Source organism: Trachemys scripta, chromosome 3, assembly GCF_013100865.1.
Source record: "Trachemys scripta elegans isolate TJP31775 chromosome 3, CAS_Tse_1.0, whole genome shotgun sequence".
Taxonomy (NCBI): Eukaryota; Metazoa; Chordata; order Testudines; family Emydidae; genus Trachemys; species Trachemys scripta.
The window spans coordinates 145,685,167-145,701,097 of record NC_048300.1 but is presented as its reverse complement, the minus strand read 5'-3'; the positions used below and the strand labels follow the sequence as shown (position 1 = coordinate 145,701,097).

General features: G+C 40.8%; 1 protein-coding gene across 5 annotated transcripts in view; it reads left to right on the top strand.

The window, feature by feature from the left end:
- SENP6 (SUMO specific peptidase 6) overlaps positions 1-15,931 on the top strand; it is a 147,414-nt gene that overhangs the window by 113,263 nt on the left and 18,220 nt on the right. For 4 of the 5 annotated variants that reach the window (XM_034766186.1, XM_034766183.1, XM_034766184.1 and 1 more), the window contains 5 exons: positions 722-951; positions 1,519-1,628; positions 1,714-1,830; positions 2,777-2,899; positions 3,219-3,311. In XM_034766186.1, the coding sequence (XP_034622077.1) occupies positions 722-951; positions 1,519-1,628; positions 1,714-1,830; positions 2,777-2,899; positions 3,219-3,311 (673 nt within the window). The remainder of the gene's footprint in view (positions 1-721; positions 952-1,518; positions 1,629-1,713; positions 1,831-2,776; positions 2,900-3,218; positions 3,312-15,931) is intronic. The other variant, XM_034766185.1, reaches the window with a different exon arrangement.

Genomic DNA, 15,931 nt, shown 5'->3' with positions numbered 1-15,931 from the left:
CCTCTGACTCTGTGTCTATTTTAATATTTGTATCAGGTGTGATTCTCCACATTTCCAAATGATGATGGTAGTATTTTTGCAATACTTTGCACAGGTGTAAATGGCTAGACAAAACGTAAGACATGGGCGAATAAACTGATTATAGTGGGGTTTTTTTTGTTTTTTTTTTTTTAAATCCTCCAAAAATATACTCCATGTATGTGCTTAATATGGCCAGCAAGCAATTATCGCACTTTCTGTTCTCTTTAACAGTATTTCTTCCTCCCCCCCCTTCCCAGTACACATCGTTTTATGCTGCTGCTGTTATGAGATTTTTTTTTTTTTTTTTTTTTTTTTTTTTTAGAGTGAGAAATCTATGCATGTTTGTATTTTAGATTATTTGTATTTAGGATAACTTTACCATGCTAAACAAACTTAGGCCAAATTTTTCAAATCTAGATGCATGTCTTTGTGCATTAATTTTGAACCTTGTAAATCAAATATGCCTGATATTTCAGAATACATAAGAGCACACAATACTCATGGGATTTGTGGTGGTTCGCACCTGTGAAAATGAGGATTAACTTTGGGAATCCAAGTTGTAAAATTTTGGCACTACTGTTTTAATGCATTTGTTTTAACTTAAGGCTGTTTAACATCAATAACTTTCAAACAGGAAAATCCAGATAGATTTTTATGCATTTTTAAGTTAATTGGCAATTGTGTATCTGTTTTTCCTTAGATCCAGAAGAACAGTACATTGTTCTGATTTTTGAGACTGGCCTTGATGCTCATGGAAATACAATATTTGAAAAAATTGTTGCTGAGATTGGTATCAGGAATAATATTTCTGATTTCTTTGTGAAAATTCCATTTGAAGAAGCCAATGGTAGGCTTGTGGCCTTTACAAAATCCTTGGAAGACAACTCCAAAGGAAGCACTTCTTCTCTTAAAGAAAACAAAATAAAAAATGTAAATATATTTTGTTCGGACCAAAGCTTTACTCTGAGTTGTGATGTCATTTGATTTACAAATACTATGCTTAGACTGTGCTGTTTCATTAGGAGAAATTGTCTTTTAGTATATATTTTTTGTCTTTGTAGCTTTTAGTTCAAATATTTCATTTTTGCAGAATTTTTGCTAAATGTGTTACATTAGTACAATTCCAGAAGAGGAAAATTATTTTGCCTGACTGTTGCTAAATGTAATTAGTGTTTTCTTTTCATCGAATGTAACTCCCTAAGAGCTTGTAGAATTTTGAGCTATCACTTTAGTTTGTCTGCCAGTCAGACTGACATATAAGTACCATAAATGAATTAAAACTATTTTTCTTCCCTTTGTTATGTTAAATGGATCTTTTAGACCATGGTACTAATGATATTACCACTCTGTCAGGAAAATGCCTCTGCTTAGCCTCTCAAAGCAGTTTTTTAAAACAATGGAACATGTTTTCTTGGGGGAATTTACAAGGATTTAATAGTTTAATTTTATGAACTTTGAGTGTACAGTTGGAATAAATATTGTATTCATTTTTATAAGGTTGTCTCTGAATCCAAAATGCAGCTGCGAAATGCACCGCCATTTCAATTTTTTGATGATGATGATGAGATTGGAGAGCCACATACAGTCTTTATCGGTCCTATAGAAAAGTAAGATGTCTTTCTGTGTTTTTGCAATGCTTTACTACTTTCTGTGGAGTTTCATATTTATTATTTAATGTATTTTTCTTTGCAGGTTGATAGTTTATCCACCTCCTCCTGCTAAAGGTGGTATTTCTGTGACCAATGAAGACCTCCATTGCCTAAATGAAGGAGAATTTTTAAATGATGTTATTATTGATTTTTATTTAAAGTAAGTTTTGTTATTTCAAGCTGGTTTTTAGCATCTCCTCGCTATGGCTCTTGAAAGCTCTGTAGGTCATGGACTTGGTTTCAAGCTATGTATGTCTGCCAGATTTAAAAGTTGAATTCTTACTTTGTTAAAAGGTTTTCGATCTTATGCTTTATGTCCTGTTTGACACACATTTAATTTTAAAAAAAGATTCTGCAAATCTTCTCTATAGAGGAAAAATAGTGATCACTAAGTAGGGAAGAAAATAACCTTAGTTTAACCTTCCTCTCTTTAAGATGAATTTAATTATTTTGATTTATAGAATTTGCTATTCAGAAGTCTTTTAGCAGTCTCTTAGAATGCGATTTTTAAAAATGCCAGTTTTCAACCTATGGTATTAAATGATATAATCATGTGACTGAGGTTTGGGGCCTAATATGTAGAAGTGTATGTATATATAAATTTAATATATTTATTAAAATATATTTTAGAAGAAAAGGGAAGACTGAGAGCCTCAGTTTTATAACGTTAATTTCTCTTTCTTTTGTAACAGAGCTTCAAGGTTGCTGCTTTTTATTTGTACATTGTGTCAGTGACCCATTAACTAATAAGATTAAATTTTCTACATGCTTTAATAACAAAAGAAATTAAACAGAAACCCATAATAAAGGACCAACTCAAACCCACAAAAAATAATGAAATTGCTTGAGTAAAAATGTTGCCTTAAAGTGTGGGTAGCACAGCATTTGTTAGTTTCACTCTAGTTAGTTAACTGAGCCATGACACTTTTGCAGTTCATTCCAATTTAATGAGGGATAGCTTTTGGGTGGGCGCTGCTGTCTAGTCAGTATGGCCACTATGTGGCAGACTTTGTCAGCTAGTAGAGTAACACAGAGCTTTACATAAAAGAACTGCAGGAATTTTAAAAAATAAATAAATAAATAATAGGCTCTTTTTCTTAAAACAGGTATTTGGTCCTAGAAAAACTGAAAAAAGAAGATGCTGACAGAATTCATGTGTTCAGTTCATTTTTCTATAAACGCCTTAATCAAAGAGAGAGAAGAAATCTTCATGAAACTGCAAATCTATCGTAAGTGTGATGTATTAAGTGCTAAACACAATGAAAGCCATTACAATGGAGACATTACACAAATAAAACCTGTAGAAAAAATATATGGAATTATATTTTAGCTGCTGATGCTAGCTAGAATCTCGGAAGTCTTATCCCAAGAATCATAAATGTAGAATATGCACTACAAATCTTTTTCCACTAGTGCTAATATCATGAAAATATCCAGAAAGGTAGTCTTAAAAAAATAATAATAATAAAAATAGTCCAACAAAACAAAGATTACATAGTGGCATAAAATATTGTACAATGATATTGAATATTTTTTCTCTGCTTTCAGAGTACAGCAGAAGCGACATGGGCGAGTAAAAACATGGACACGGCATGTTGACATTTTTGAGAAGGATTTTATTTTTGTTCCCCTTAATGAAGCGTAAGAAAACTGCCTTTTATTAATTTTATATAGTAGAAGTTGTTTGGATTGCCAATTTTTAAATGAAAAGCATGCTTACAGTGATTGCACTTGAAGTTACAGCAAACTTCCCCGTTTCATATGTGGAGTGTTTATCTCAAACTGGTAAAAACTTTCAAAAATGGAAGGACAGTGCAATTGTCATAACACATGAATTATTAGGAAATATGAAGATTGAGCAAAAATGAGACTTCTCTCATGAAAACGATCTTATTTTTCACCTAGCTTTATTTAAAACTTTCTCTTCTAATCTGGTTTTAGTCAGTACTGGTGGGGTTTTTTTACATTGAAACCTTTTTTTTTTTTTTTTTTTTTTTTAACTGATGGATTTTGGGCCCCCCCCCCCCCAAGGCATTGAAGTTGCCTGCTCTTGGTTCCAACGGGGCCAAGCCCCCACAGCTGATAAAGTTTATTATTTATATTACTATAGTACCTAGGAGTTCTAGCCTTGTGCTGGGTCCTGTACAAACAAAAACAGTCCCTGGTCCCAGGAGTTTGCAATTTAAGTACACTTCTACCCCGATATAACGTGACCCGATATAACACAAATTTGGATATAACGCGGTAAAGCGGTGCTCCACGGGGGGCGGGACTGCGCACTCCGGCGGAGCAAAGCAAGTTCGATATAACGCGGTTTCACCTATAACGCGGTAAGATTTTTTTTGGCTCCCGAGGACAGCGTTCTATTGGGGTAGAGGTGTATAAGGCAAGAGATAACAGACAGATACAGACAGATTGAGGAGTACAAGGCAACAGAGAGACAGCTTTGGTCAACATAATAGGCAGTGAGGTTGCTGGTACGCAGAAACAACAGTCATCAAGTTTTTTGTAGACATCACAGTAAAGGAGAGTTTTAAGGAGAGATTTGAAGGTAGGTAATGCAATGGTCTTGCAGATGTTTATGGGGACTGCCTCCCAAACATGTTGGGGTAGCATGGGAGGAAGCTTGACAGTACGTTTGAAAATTTAACAATTGGGCAAGAGAGACTGCTTTTATGGGCCAATTGGAGGTGAATACTGACAGCTAAATAGCAAATGAGAGATGATAGCTAGTGTGGGGATGGACTGTAAAGGGCCTTGAAAGTGAATACCAACAGCTTATGTTAGATTGGATAGAAAGGGGGGAACCAATGAGTGGACTCATAGAGGTGACATCAAAGTGACAGGTTAAGAAAATGATCTTTGCAGCTGTATTCTGAATGGAAGTGTGCAGGGTAAGATTGCATTTGTGAAGGCCAGAGAGAAAGATGTAGTAGGATGTGAGATGATGAGAGTGTGGCTGAGAGTTTTAGCTGTGTGGATGAATAGAAAGGCTGTATCTTAGAGATGTTATGCAGAAAGAATCACCAAGATTTAGATATAGCCTGGACATAAAGATCTAGAGACCGGTCCAAGTCCAAGGTTAGGGCCTGAGGCCTTGTCTACTCTACAGGGGAAATTCAGTCTAAGCTACCCAATTTGAATTACGTCAATAGCGTAACCCAAATCAACGTAACTTTGATCCTACTTAGCGTGGGTCCACACTACGCGATGTCAACGGGAGATGCTATCCTGTCGACTCCCCCTACTCTTCTTGATCCGGTGGGGTATAGGAGTTGACTGGAGAGCAATCTGCGATTCAGTAAACCCACTAAATCGACTGCCGATGCATCGATCGCAGCTCGTCGATCCCCACAGACAGTTGGAGAGCAGAGGAGAAGGTTCCTTCAAAGGACATATTGAAGGAATGACTAGAGAAGTAGGAGGAGAACAAGGAGAAGCAGAGTGACAGAAGCCAAGGGAGGACAAGAGTTCAAGAACATAGTCAAGTTTGTAAAAGGTGGCTGATCAAGGAGCATAAGGATGGAGTACTAGTTCAGAAGCTATCTATGACATGGGAGAAGGAGATGTGAATTGTAGAAGGGGAAGGAAGAAGGGAAGGGAAGCGGAGGGGAGAGTGAGAAGATTGTTGTATTTTGTCAATTTTCTCTTGGAAGCAATTGCCAAGAATCTGCATGGAGAGGGAAGTGAAAGCGGTTGAAATGCTTGTCTTCATCACTTTATCTAGGTGTAATTATTTTCCTTAATATTCTTTTTAAACCATCACCTTCCCTGTGTAAGAAGGTAGACTTAGTGTAAGTTTTATACAGCAAAGGCAAACCCGTGGCTGGCTCATACCAGCTGACTTGGGCTCACGGGGCTTGGGTCATGGGGCTGTTTCATTGTCATGTAGACTTCCGGGCTTGGGCTGGTGCACGAGCCCTGTGAGCCTGAATCGACTGGTATGGGCCAGCTGCAGGTTTTTCTTTTCTGTGTAGACATACCCTTGCTGACTTGGGCTCAGGGTAAGGGTCTGTTTAACTGTGGTGTAGATGTTCAGGCTCAGGCTGTAGCCCAAACTCTGGGACCCTCCCCCCTTGCAGGGTACTAGAGCTGGGCTTGAGCCCAAATATCTACATTGCAGTTAAATAGCCCCGCATGCCCAAGTCAGCTGGCACAGGCCAACCACGGGTTTTTAATTGTAGTGTAGACATACCCTTGGTGACTTCCTAATGGTCATCAGGAAGCGTTAATGTTAAGTGCTTCTCCAAAGACAAAAGCACGTTACCGTCTGCTCACCTAACATCCATCAAAATGAGCAAAAATATCAAGGTCATTCTCAAACTCATTACTTCTTTTAGAAACATGAGCGGTTACTATTAATTCTTCAGCCAACTTTTTAAGAAAATGTAGACACTTATGGGAAACTACAACTGGAATAATATAAAGAATGAAAACTTTGACTAAGAACAGTGACATATTTATAAGAAGTGGTAGCTTTCTGAATGTTTGGAATACGAAGGGTGAGATTCTGATCTATGAAGAGAAGAGAGGGAAGAGCATCTTCGCCAGCAGGCTGGGTAACCTAGTGAGGAGGGCTTTAAACTAGGTTCACCGGGGGAAGGAGACCAAAGCCCTGAGGTAAGTGGGGAAATGGGATCCTGGGAGGAAGCACAAGCAGGAGAGCGCAAGAGGGGAGACTCCTGTCTCATGCTGAGAAAGAGGGACGATCGATGAGTTATCTAAAGTGCCTATACACAAATGCAAGAAGCCTGAGAAACAAGCAGGGAGAACTGGAAATCCTAGCACAGTCAGGGAACTATGATGCGATTGGAATAACAGAGACTTGGTGGGATAACTCACATGACTGGAGTACTGTCATGGCTGGATATGAACTGTTCAGGAAGGACAGGCAGGGCAGAAAAGGTGGGGGAGTTGCGTTGTATGTAAGAGAGGAGTATGACTGCTCAGAGCTCCGGTATGAAACTGCAGAAAAACCTGAGAGTCTGTGGATAAAGTTGAGAAGAGTGAGCAACAAGGGTGATGTCGTGATTGGAGTCTGCTGTAGACCACCAGACCAGGGGGATGAGGTGGACGAGGCTTTCTTCTGGCAACTAGCAGAAGTTGCTAGATCGCAGGCCCTGGTTCTCATGGGAGACTTTAATCACCCTGATATCTGCTGGGAGAGCAATACAGCGATGCACAGACAATCCAGGAAGTTTTTGAAAAGTGTAGGGGACAATTTCCTGGTGCAAGTGCTGGAGGAACCAACTAGGGGCAGAGCTTTTCTTGACCTGCTGCTCACAAACTGGGAAGAATTAGTAGGGGAAGCAAAAGTGGATGGGAACCTGGGAGACAGTGACCATGAGATGGTCGAGTTCAGGATCCTGACACAAGGAAGAAAGGAGAGCAGCAGAATACGGACCCTGGACTTCAGAAAAGCAGACTTTGACTCCCTCAGGGAACTGATGGGCAGGATCCCCTGGGAGAACAACATGAAAGGCAAAGGGGTCCAGGAGAGCTGGCTGTATTTTAAAGAATCCTTATTGCGGTTGCAGGAAAAAACCATCCCGATGTGTAGAAAGAAGAGTAAATATGGCAGGCAACCAGCTTGGCTAAACAGTGAAATCCTTGCTGATCTTAAACGCAAAAAGAAGCTTACAAGAAGTGGAAGATTGGACCAGGGAGGAGTATAAAAATATTGCTCAGGCATGCAGGAGTGAAATCAGGAAGGCCAAATCACACTTGGAGTTGCAGTTAGCAAGAGATGTTAAGAGTAACAAGAAGGGTTTCTTCAGGTATGTTAGCAACAAGAAGAAAATCAAGGAAAGTGTGGGCCCCTTACTGAATGAGGGAGGCAACCTAGTGACCGAGGATGTGGAAAAAGCTAATGTACTCAATGCTTTTTTTGCCTCTGTCTTCATGAACAAGGTCAGCTCCCAGATTGCTGCACTGGGCAGCACAATATGGGGAGAAGGTGACCAGCCCTCTGTGGAGAAAGAAGTGGTTCGGGACTGTTTAGAAAAACTGGACATGCACAAGTCCCTGGGGCTGGATGCGCTGCATCCGAGGGTGCTAAAGGAGTTGGCGGGTGAGATTGCAGAGCCATTAGCCATTATTTTTGAAAACTCATGGCGATCGGGGGAGGTCCCAGATGACTGGAAAAAGGCTAATGTAGTGCCCATCTTTAAAAAAGGGAAGAAGGAGGATCCGGGGAACTACAGGCCAGTCAGCCTCACCTCAGTCCCTGGAAAAATCATGCAGCAGGTCCTCAAGGAATCAATTATGAAACATTTAGAGGAGAGGAAAGTGATCAGGAACAGTCAGCATGGATTCACGAAGGGGAAGTCGTGCCTGACTAACCTAATTGCCTTCTATGATGAGATAACTGGCTCTGTGGATGAGGGAAAAGCAGTGGATGTGTTATTCCTTGACTTTAGCAAAGCTTTTGATACGGTCTCCCACAGTATTCTTGCCGCCAAGTTAAAGAAGTATGGGCTGGATGAATGGACTGTAAAGTGGATAGAAAGCTGGCTAGATCATCGGGCTCAATGGGTAGTGATCAATGGCTCCATGTCTAGTTGGCAGCCGGTTTCGAGCGGAGTGCCCCAAGGGTCGGTCCTGGGTCCGGTTTTGTTTAATATCTTTATTAATGATCTGGAGGATGGTGTGGACTGCACTCTCAGCAAGTTTGCAGATGACACTAAACTAGGAGGCGTGGTAGATACACTAGAGGGTAGGGATCGGATACAGAGGGACCTAGACAAATTAGAGGATTGGGCCAAAAAAAACCTGATGAGGTTCAACAAGGACAAGTGCAGAGTCCTGCACTTAGGATGGAAGAATCCCATGCACTGCTACAGACTAGGGACCGAATGGCTAGGTAGCAGTTCTGCAGAAAAGGACTTAGGGGTTACAGTGGACGAGAAGCTGGATATGAGTCAACAGTGTGCTCTTGTTGCCAAGAAGGCCAACGGCATTTTGGGCTGTATAAGTAGGGGCATTGCCAGCAGATCGAGGAACGTGATTGTTCCCCTTTATTCGACATTGGTGAGGCCTCATCTGGAATACTGTGTCCAGTTTTGGGCCCCACACTACAAGAAGGATGTGGAAAAATTGGAAAGAATCCAGCGGAGGGCAACAAAAATGATTAGGGGTCTGGAGCACATGACTTATGAGGAGAGGCTGAGGGAACTGGGATTGTTTAGTCTCCAGAAGAGAAGAATGAGGGGGGATTTGATAGCAGCCTTCAACTACCTGAAGGGGGTTCCAAAGAGGATGGAGCTCGGCTGTTCTCAGTGGTGGCAGATGACAGAACAAGGAGCAATGGTCTCAAGTTGCAGTGGGGGAGGTCCAGGTTGGATATTAGGAAACACTATTTCACTAGGAGGGTGGTGAAGCACTGGAATGCGTTACCTAGGGAGGTGATGGAGTCTCCTTCCTTGGAGGTTTTTACAGCCCGGCTTGACAAAGCCCTGTCTGGGATGATTTAATTGGGAATTTGTCCTGCTTTGAGCAGGGGTATGGACTAGATGACCTCTTGAGGTCCCTTCCAACTCTGATATTCTGTGATTCTATGATTCTTATCAAAGCTGCCCAAAATCTTGCTTGTATGCAAAAAGCCTATAAAGAAGCTCTTTAAGCTATTTTCCTCTTTCTTTGTGCACTTGTTCAGTGGTTGGCCCTAAAGAGGCAGTATGATCTAGTTGACTGAGCACAGGACAAGGAATTTGAATTCTATTCCCTGCTCTGCGAATGGTTTGTTATGTAGCCTTAAACAAGTCTCTTAATCGCTCTCTTCCACGGTTTTCATAGCTGCAAAGTGAGAATAATTCTTAATCCTGAAACATGCCATTGAGCTAGAAATATGCTTATGAGCTTAGTTAAACATTGCACTGAACTTTGAAGATATCCAGTATTAAAAGGCCTTGTCTATACTAGAGAAATTTGGACTGCTGGCATGCCTGTAACATACCCATGTGTCCACACAAACTTACTCACATTGGTTCACAGACAGTCACACACTTAGATTGCACTTCCTCTGGTCAAGGCAAGTCACCATGTTGGGCTCCACGAATGTAACGCTAGCTGATTATGAAGCAAGTCTTGGAAGAAGCCATTGTACGAGCACTCTCTGCCATGCGGCACAAGGCAGATGTCTGGGCACTTGAGAGAATCTGAGAGACAATGGTTGTCGCAGCTGAAACTCTGTAATTTGGTACTTCCTGGAAAGCAGGGTATTGCTTGCTCTGAGAAACAGAGTAAGGAAAAAAATAAAAATGTTGAAGGTCCAATCCAGTATGGGCCAAGGTAACATCCACTCAGGGGCAGACATGAAAACATTGGACTTTTTTCATCTGTGGAGTCTGAGGTACTATTGGACAGCATCCAGACACCCAGCATAAGGCTTGTAAGGATCTGACTGGAGGACACCATTAGGATGGTTGAGTCTAAGGCAAGAGATATTTGAAAACCAAGAGGTGCTGGAGACCATGCTGGGATCACAGGACCTATTAAGAATTTCTGGAGTTGGCAGTGAAGATTGTTCAGGCGGAAGAGTACTTTGGAGATGAGGGGACTTCTGTATAAGGTATATGAACTTTTGTTTGTTCGTTTATTTCTGCTGATCACGGCTAGTTTTGCAGGCTCATGAATGGGCGAACAGACTTCTGGGTTCATAAGATCATTGCCATAATTGTGAAACTGGCAGATGCGGTCTCAAGTGAAAGCGGAAGTCACTCCTACCATGCCCTCCAGCCTCTGCAAGTGTCCTCTCTGCCCTGATTGTGCTGCCACAGCACAGTGGCAGCTTTTTATGCCCTCCCCATTCATCCAGCTTTGCTCCACTAGATTCCAGCAGGTAGGCAGCTCTCTCTAACCTTCTTCCACTTGAGGTTGAATAAGGTGTTTCAAGTAAAGCCAAAGTTTCTGGGAACTAACAGTGGCTAGTTAAGTCATGCCACATGTCCATATGCAAAACTGTAGTCCAGTAATTTTAAAAGTCAAACACTTAAATACAGAAAATGTAAAAGAAGAAATTCATTGCAACAAGCTAGGGCATCTTAGCCCTAGCATGTACTTGCATTATATCTGTTGTTTCATATGCCAGGCTAAGGTATCCGTTCAATTGGCTACCTAGTTGCAAATGCATTGTGTTCTGCTTTTTGCTTAATTCATATCAAAATTTTGGTACAAGCTCATTGTTTGCACCCAATTAGAGCAGTTTGCTAACAGCCACAGTCAAGGGGCATGGAATCTCGGATTTTCTCCTCTTCCATTGTCTTCACTGCTATTCATTAAGAACTGGTCAATATACAGTTTTTGTACTGCTATAACGTCAGTTGCAGGCGTGATTTTTTTTTTTTAACTGATACTGTTATATTACTATAACTCCTAACGTAGATGCAGTTAGACTAGTATAAAAGTGCTATACAAGTATAGTGTATTCCTGTTCAGGAAGGGTAATAAACTACCCTGCTATAACTGCATCCACCCAAGGGGAGTTGTACTGCTTTTTAATTATACCAGAATTATTAAAGCAGCACCGTTTTTGTGTGTAGACAAGGCAGAGCAGTAACCTAAGTAGAGAATGTATTTTTAACTAAAAATTTTGAAATCTGCAAAGTTTTGCCAATTCAGACTATTGTCTTTACCAATCAGACCAGAAGATGATGCTAATATACCTATGGCCCTATGGAGCCTTCTTATGTGTGTTTAATTTTGGAGCATGTCCTTAAATTATAATCCATGAGAATAACTCAAGTGTGACTTTATCCCTCTGTCCCGCTTGTTATTTGTTTTTGTTTTGTTTGCTGGAGACTTAACTATAAAGGTTATGTTAAGGTGCCTGCAATAAATGTTTCTTTAGTCCCTTTTGAAATATACCACCCCTATCAAACCACTTCCCTGCCGCCACCACCACACACGCATGTGCATTGGTCCCAGTAATCCAGCACCTATTCCCAATGAGCCATATTATAAATGTTGTTAGTGTTGGTTTATGCCCCTATCATTTCAAATCCCAAAACAGACTGTGCCATTAATGACCTAATGCATATTAAACCTATCCTTCTCGCTTCAGTGACTACTATTGCACCAAGAGTATCACAGAGCAGAAAAGGAACCAGGAATCCAGGAACACAAATAGTTGAGTGCTTGACCATCCTCTGGGGAAGGAAAGTGAAAATGAGATCTTTCTTAATGTGTGGGGTTTTGTTTGTTTGTTTTGGGGGTTTTGTTTTGCTTTTGGTTTGTTTTTTTTAAGCACCACTCTTACCGAGTTTGAGGAGTCACATACCAACATTTTATTTGTTATTTTTAAGACAACTGATTTAGCCAAGAGAACAGAGTATCAATGAATAAATATACATCATGATAAAGGTATGAAGCTGCAGGAGCAAGAGGTACATGAGGAGTTCCTGAAAGAATATTTGCAGGTGCAAAGGCAGCAAGCACACTTATCCCAACAGTAGTCCCCTGCACTTGTTAAATATGTACCACCTCCTCAGGACAATGCCATGGTACAGGAGAGTAGCAGCTTTTGTTGGGCTGCCACCTATACTTGTATGCTCCCTTCCATACGTTCTCATAGCACTCCACTTGTGCCAGCAATCAAGACAAAGAGAACAGGAATCCCCAGCACATGACTTTCTTGTCTCTGCCATCTGCAAATATTTCATTGTTGCTTTTTGTATTTTCCGTGGCTTCTTTTTGCAGTTGTAGGCTTAATAAATTTGATTTGTGCCTTTTATTTCTGTGTTAAGTTGATCTATCAATCATACTTCAATTTACCTTCTATACATCACCATTTCACTAGTCCCTACCCTTCCTTATACAGACTCCTTCATTTAAAAAACTGATGAAGAAAAGCAGATTTACTATATAAGGTGAAATTCACCATTAACAAAAGGAAAAAAATATTTAATAGCAGCAAATACCAACAGTTAGTATCATAGAACTGGAAGGGACCTCGAGAGGTCATCTAGTCCAGTCCCCTGCACTCAAGGCAAGACTAAGTATTATCTAGACCATCCCTGACAGGTGTTTGTCCAACCTCTTAAAATTCCCAATGATGGAGATTCCACCACCTCCCTATGCAATTTATTCCAGTGATTAACCACCCTGACAGGAAGGTTTTCCTAATGTCCAACCTAAACCGCCCTTGCTGCAATTTAAGATCTTTGCTTCTTGTCCTATCCTCAGAGGTTAAGAAGAACAATTTTTCTCCCTTCTCCTTGTAACAACCTTTTATGTACTTGAAAACTGTTATCCTGTCCCCCATAAGTCTTCTCTTTTCCAGACTAAACAAACCCATTTTTTTTTTTTTTTTTTTTTAGTCTTCCCTCATAGGTAATGTTTTCTAGACCTTTAATCATTTTTGTTGCTCTTCTCTGGACTGTCTCCAATTTGTCCACATCTTTTCTGAAATGTGGCGCCCAGAACTGGACACAATACTCCAGTTGAGACCTAATCAGTGCGGAGTAGAGCCGAAGAATTACTTCTTGTGTCTTGCTTATAACACTCCTGCTAATACATCCCAGAAGGATGTTTGTTTTTTTGCAACAGTGTTACACTGATGACTCATATTTAGCTTGTGGTGCACTGACCCCCAAATCCTTTTCCACAGTACTCCTTCCCAGGCAGTCATTTCCCATTTTGTATGTGTGCAGCTGATTGCTCCTCCTTAATGGAGTACTTTGCATTTGTCCATATGAAATTTCATCCTATTTACTTCAGACCATTTCTCCAGTTTGTCCAGATCATTTTGAATTTTAATCCAGTCTTCCAAAGCACTTGCAATCCCTCCCAGCTTGGTATCGTCCACAAACTTTATACGTGTACTTTCTATGCCATTATCTAAATCATCGATGAAGATATTGAACAGAACTGGACCCAGAACTGATCCCTGCGGGACCCCACTCGTTCTGCCCTTCCAGCATGACTGAACCACTGATAACTACTCTCTGGGAACGATTTTCCAATCAGTTATTTCTGTCTTTCAGGTTCCTGCATGTTCAATCCCCTACATCCTCCCATGTATTGGCAAAATATGAGCCCAAAGCATCTCTGATCTGATTTGCATACCTATTTCAAACAATGTTTGTGTAACTCTCAGCTTCAGATTGTGCTTCCCAGCTATGTTTGTAAGTGCTGGATGCTTTGTGGCCTCCTTACTGTATAGTCTGTTAAGCGCTTCCACCTGGCATTCACAGATGTGCAGAATACAACAAGCAGATATTAAAAAAACATGTTGCCAATTGTACTGTGATTGCATGTTAGACACTGCCATTTTGTGTTGAGCTTCCAAGTGCACAAGGATGATGAAAGCACTGAACTGGGACTCAGGAGATCTGGGTCCCAGCTCAGCCACAGCCTTTTTATATGACTTTAAGCAGCCATTTAATCTCTCTTGTCTCAATTTTCCATTTGTGAAATGAGTATTATAATAGTTTCCTACCTTTTTATAGTAGTGTTGCAGGGTAAAATTGTTTGAGAGCCGTTCAGGTATTCTGGTGATGGTCATATACATGCTTATATAAACCATCCTGCACCTGCTGGATGTGTAGTTGAACCAACTTCTGTCTGCATTGGGGTATGTCTTTGTGACCCAGGTAAGGAGTGGGTTTGGAGGGTCACTGGAAAATCACTGTTGGGATAGAAATCCAGTTAATTTCAGTGATGTAGGAAGGGAAGTGTGTCCTTCAGTCTGTTCCTGAAAAGTGCAGAGTTTTTAAAAATTCTTGCATGATGTATAATGCCTGTCACCTCTGTTGAAAAACTAGGAACCAACTATGATGATCTAGTAAGACTTGCATCACCTAAGCTTTTTCCTTTAAAGTACTCCTGTTCTTGATGGAGTGGGCACAGAATGGACACTTCTTTTTTTTTTCTTCTGTAACTGCAGCACAATTCAGGTGAACCAGTTACTCGGTTCTCTCAACGATCTCAGACATATTTGCTAGGTGATAAATGCAGAGTAGAGATCCATTGCAACAGCATACACCGTGAACTTGCCAAACCAAACTGATGCCCGGGGTAATCACACTGATTTTTCTGTGGTCAGCAGAGCTCTTTCTGGTGGTCTGATGCCACATTTGTAAGGACTTGCTCCCCACAAAGGCACATAAAAGTTTTTGGTCTCTTACGAAGGTCTGTAGTCACTGCTGTTCATACCAGGTCTCAGACAACTCTGTATCATCATTCTGTGTCAGGGACCAAACTTAGTGCTCCACCTGGTTAGCTCCATCTTGAGGAACATTTACTCCAAGGACCAGGAAACACCTGGAGAATCCTTCACAATCATATAGGATAAATTCCAATAATTGCTCATCTTCTTTGACTCTACTTTATATGTTGGCAGTACAACTGAGAAGACCTCTGCTAGGCAGCCTGAGATGATTCACTTTTGTGGAGTTTCAGCCAAAAAGAGCAAACTCTAACTATTTGCTCTGGCCTTCATTTTGAGGATATGTCTTCTCAATTGCTGAGTTTCTGACGGAGTTGCTGAAATTTGACCATCTGCTTCCAGAAAGCCTTTTTGAAATCTCCCACAAGCCACTGTTTCAGGGAGTTTCTCCAGGAACTGTGGGATAAGTATACAGAAGACAGTTGAACTGCAATGGCTGAGTAGAGGACTGTGTGGACACAGGGCAGAATTGACCTCAGAACAGGATGGATGGTTTAGGCACAACTACTCGGATGCAATTTACAGCACTACAGTCTTACTGGTTCCGCTGCCAGTGGTTCAACTGTCCAGTGTAGAGAGAGCCTAGAAATCAAAATTTGAAACTGATGTTATTTGCATTCAGATGCTAGTAAACAATCAGTCTGTTTATAGAGTTGGTGATAAAGTATACAGTTAACAACACACACAAACAACACTTGACAATGCAATACTGGAATTTGGCATAGTATCTGCAAGTAAAAAAAACTTATGGTTGTGAATCTAGTTAGTGCTGGAAGGAATAAGAAATGGGGTAAAATGCAAAAGCACACGTGTGATTTTTCTAAAAAAAAAAAAAAAAATTAGGAGCCTAAGTGCCATTGACTTTCAATGACACTTAGGCTTTCTGAGTGCCCAAGTCACTTTTTAAAATGGCCCTTAAGTGCCCTGGGAGTCTAAGTGCATTTGAAAATTTTACCCAACGTCAGTTATTTTCTTAGAGAAAGCCACTAGTTAAAACTCCTTAGGTATGGCTGCATCTGTATAAAGCACTGTTTGGCTTTTTGTTTGTGTTACAATAGCTCCAGGAGAACTCAATCAGATCACCCCCAACTCCCCA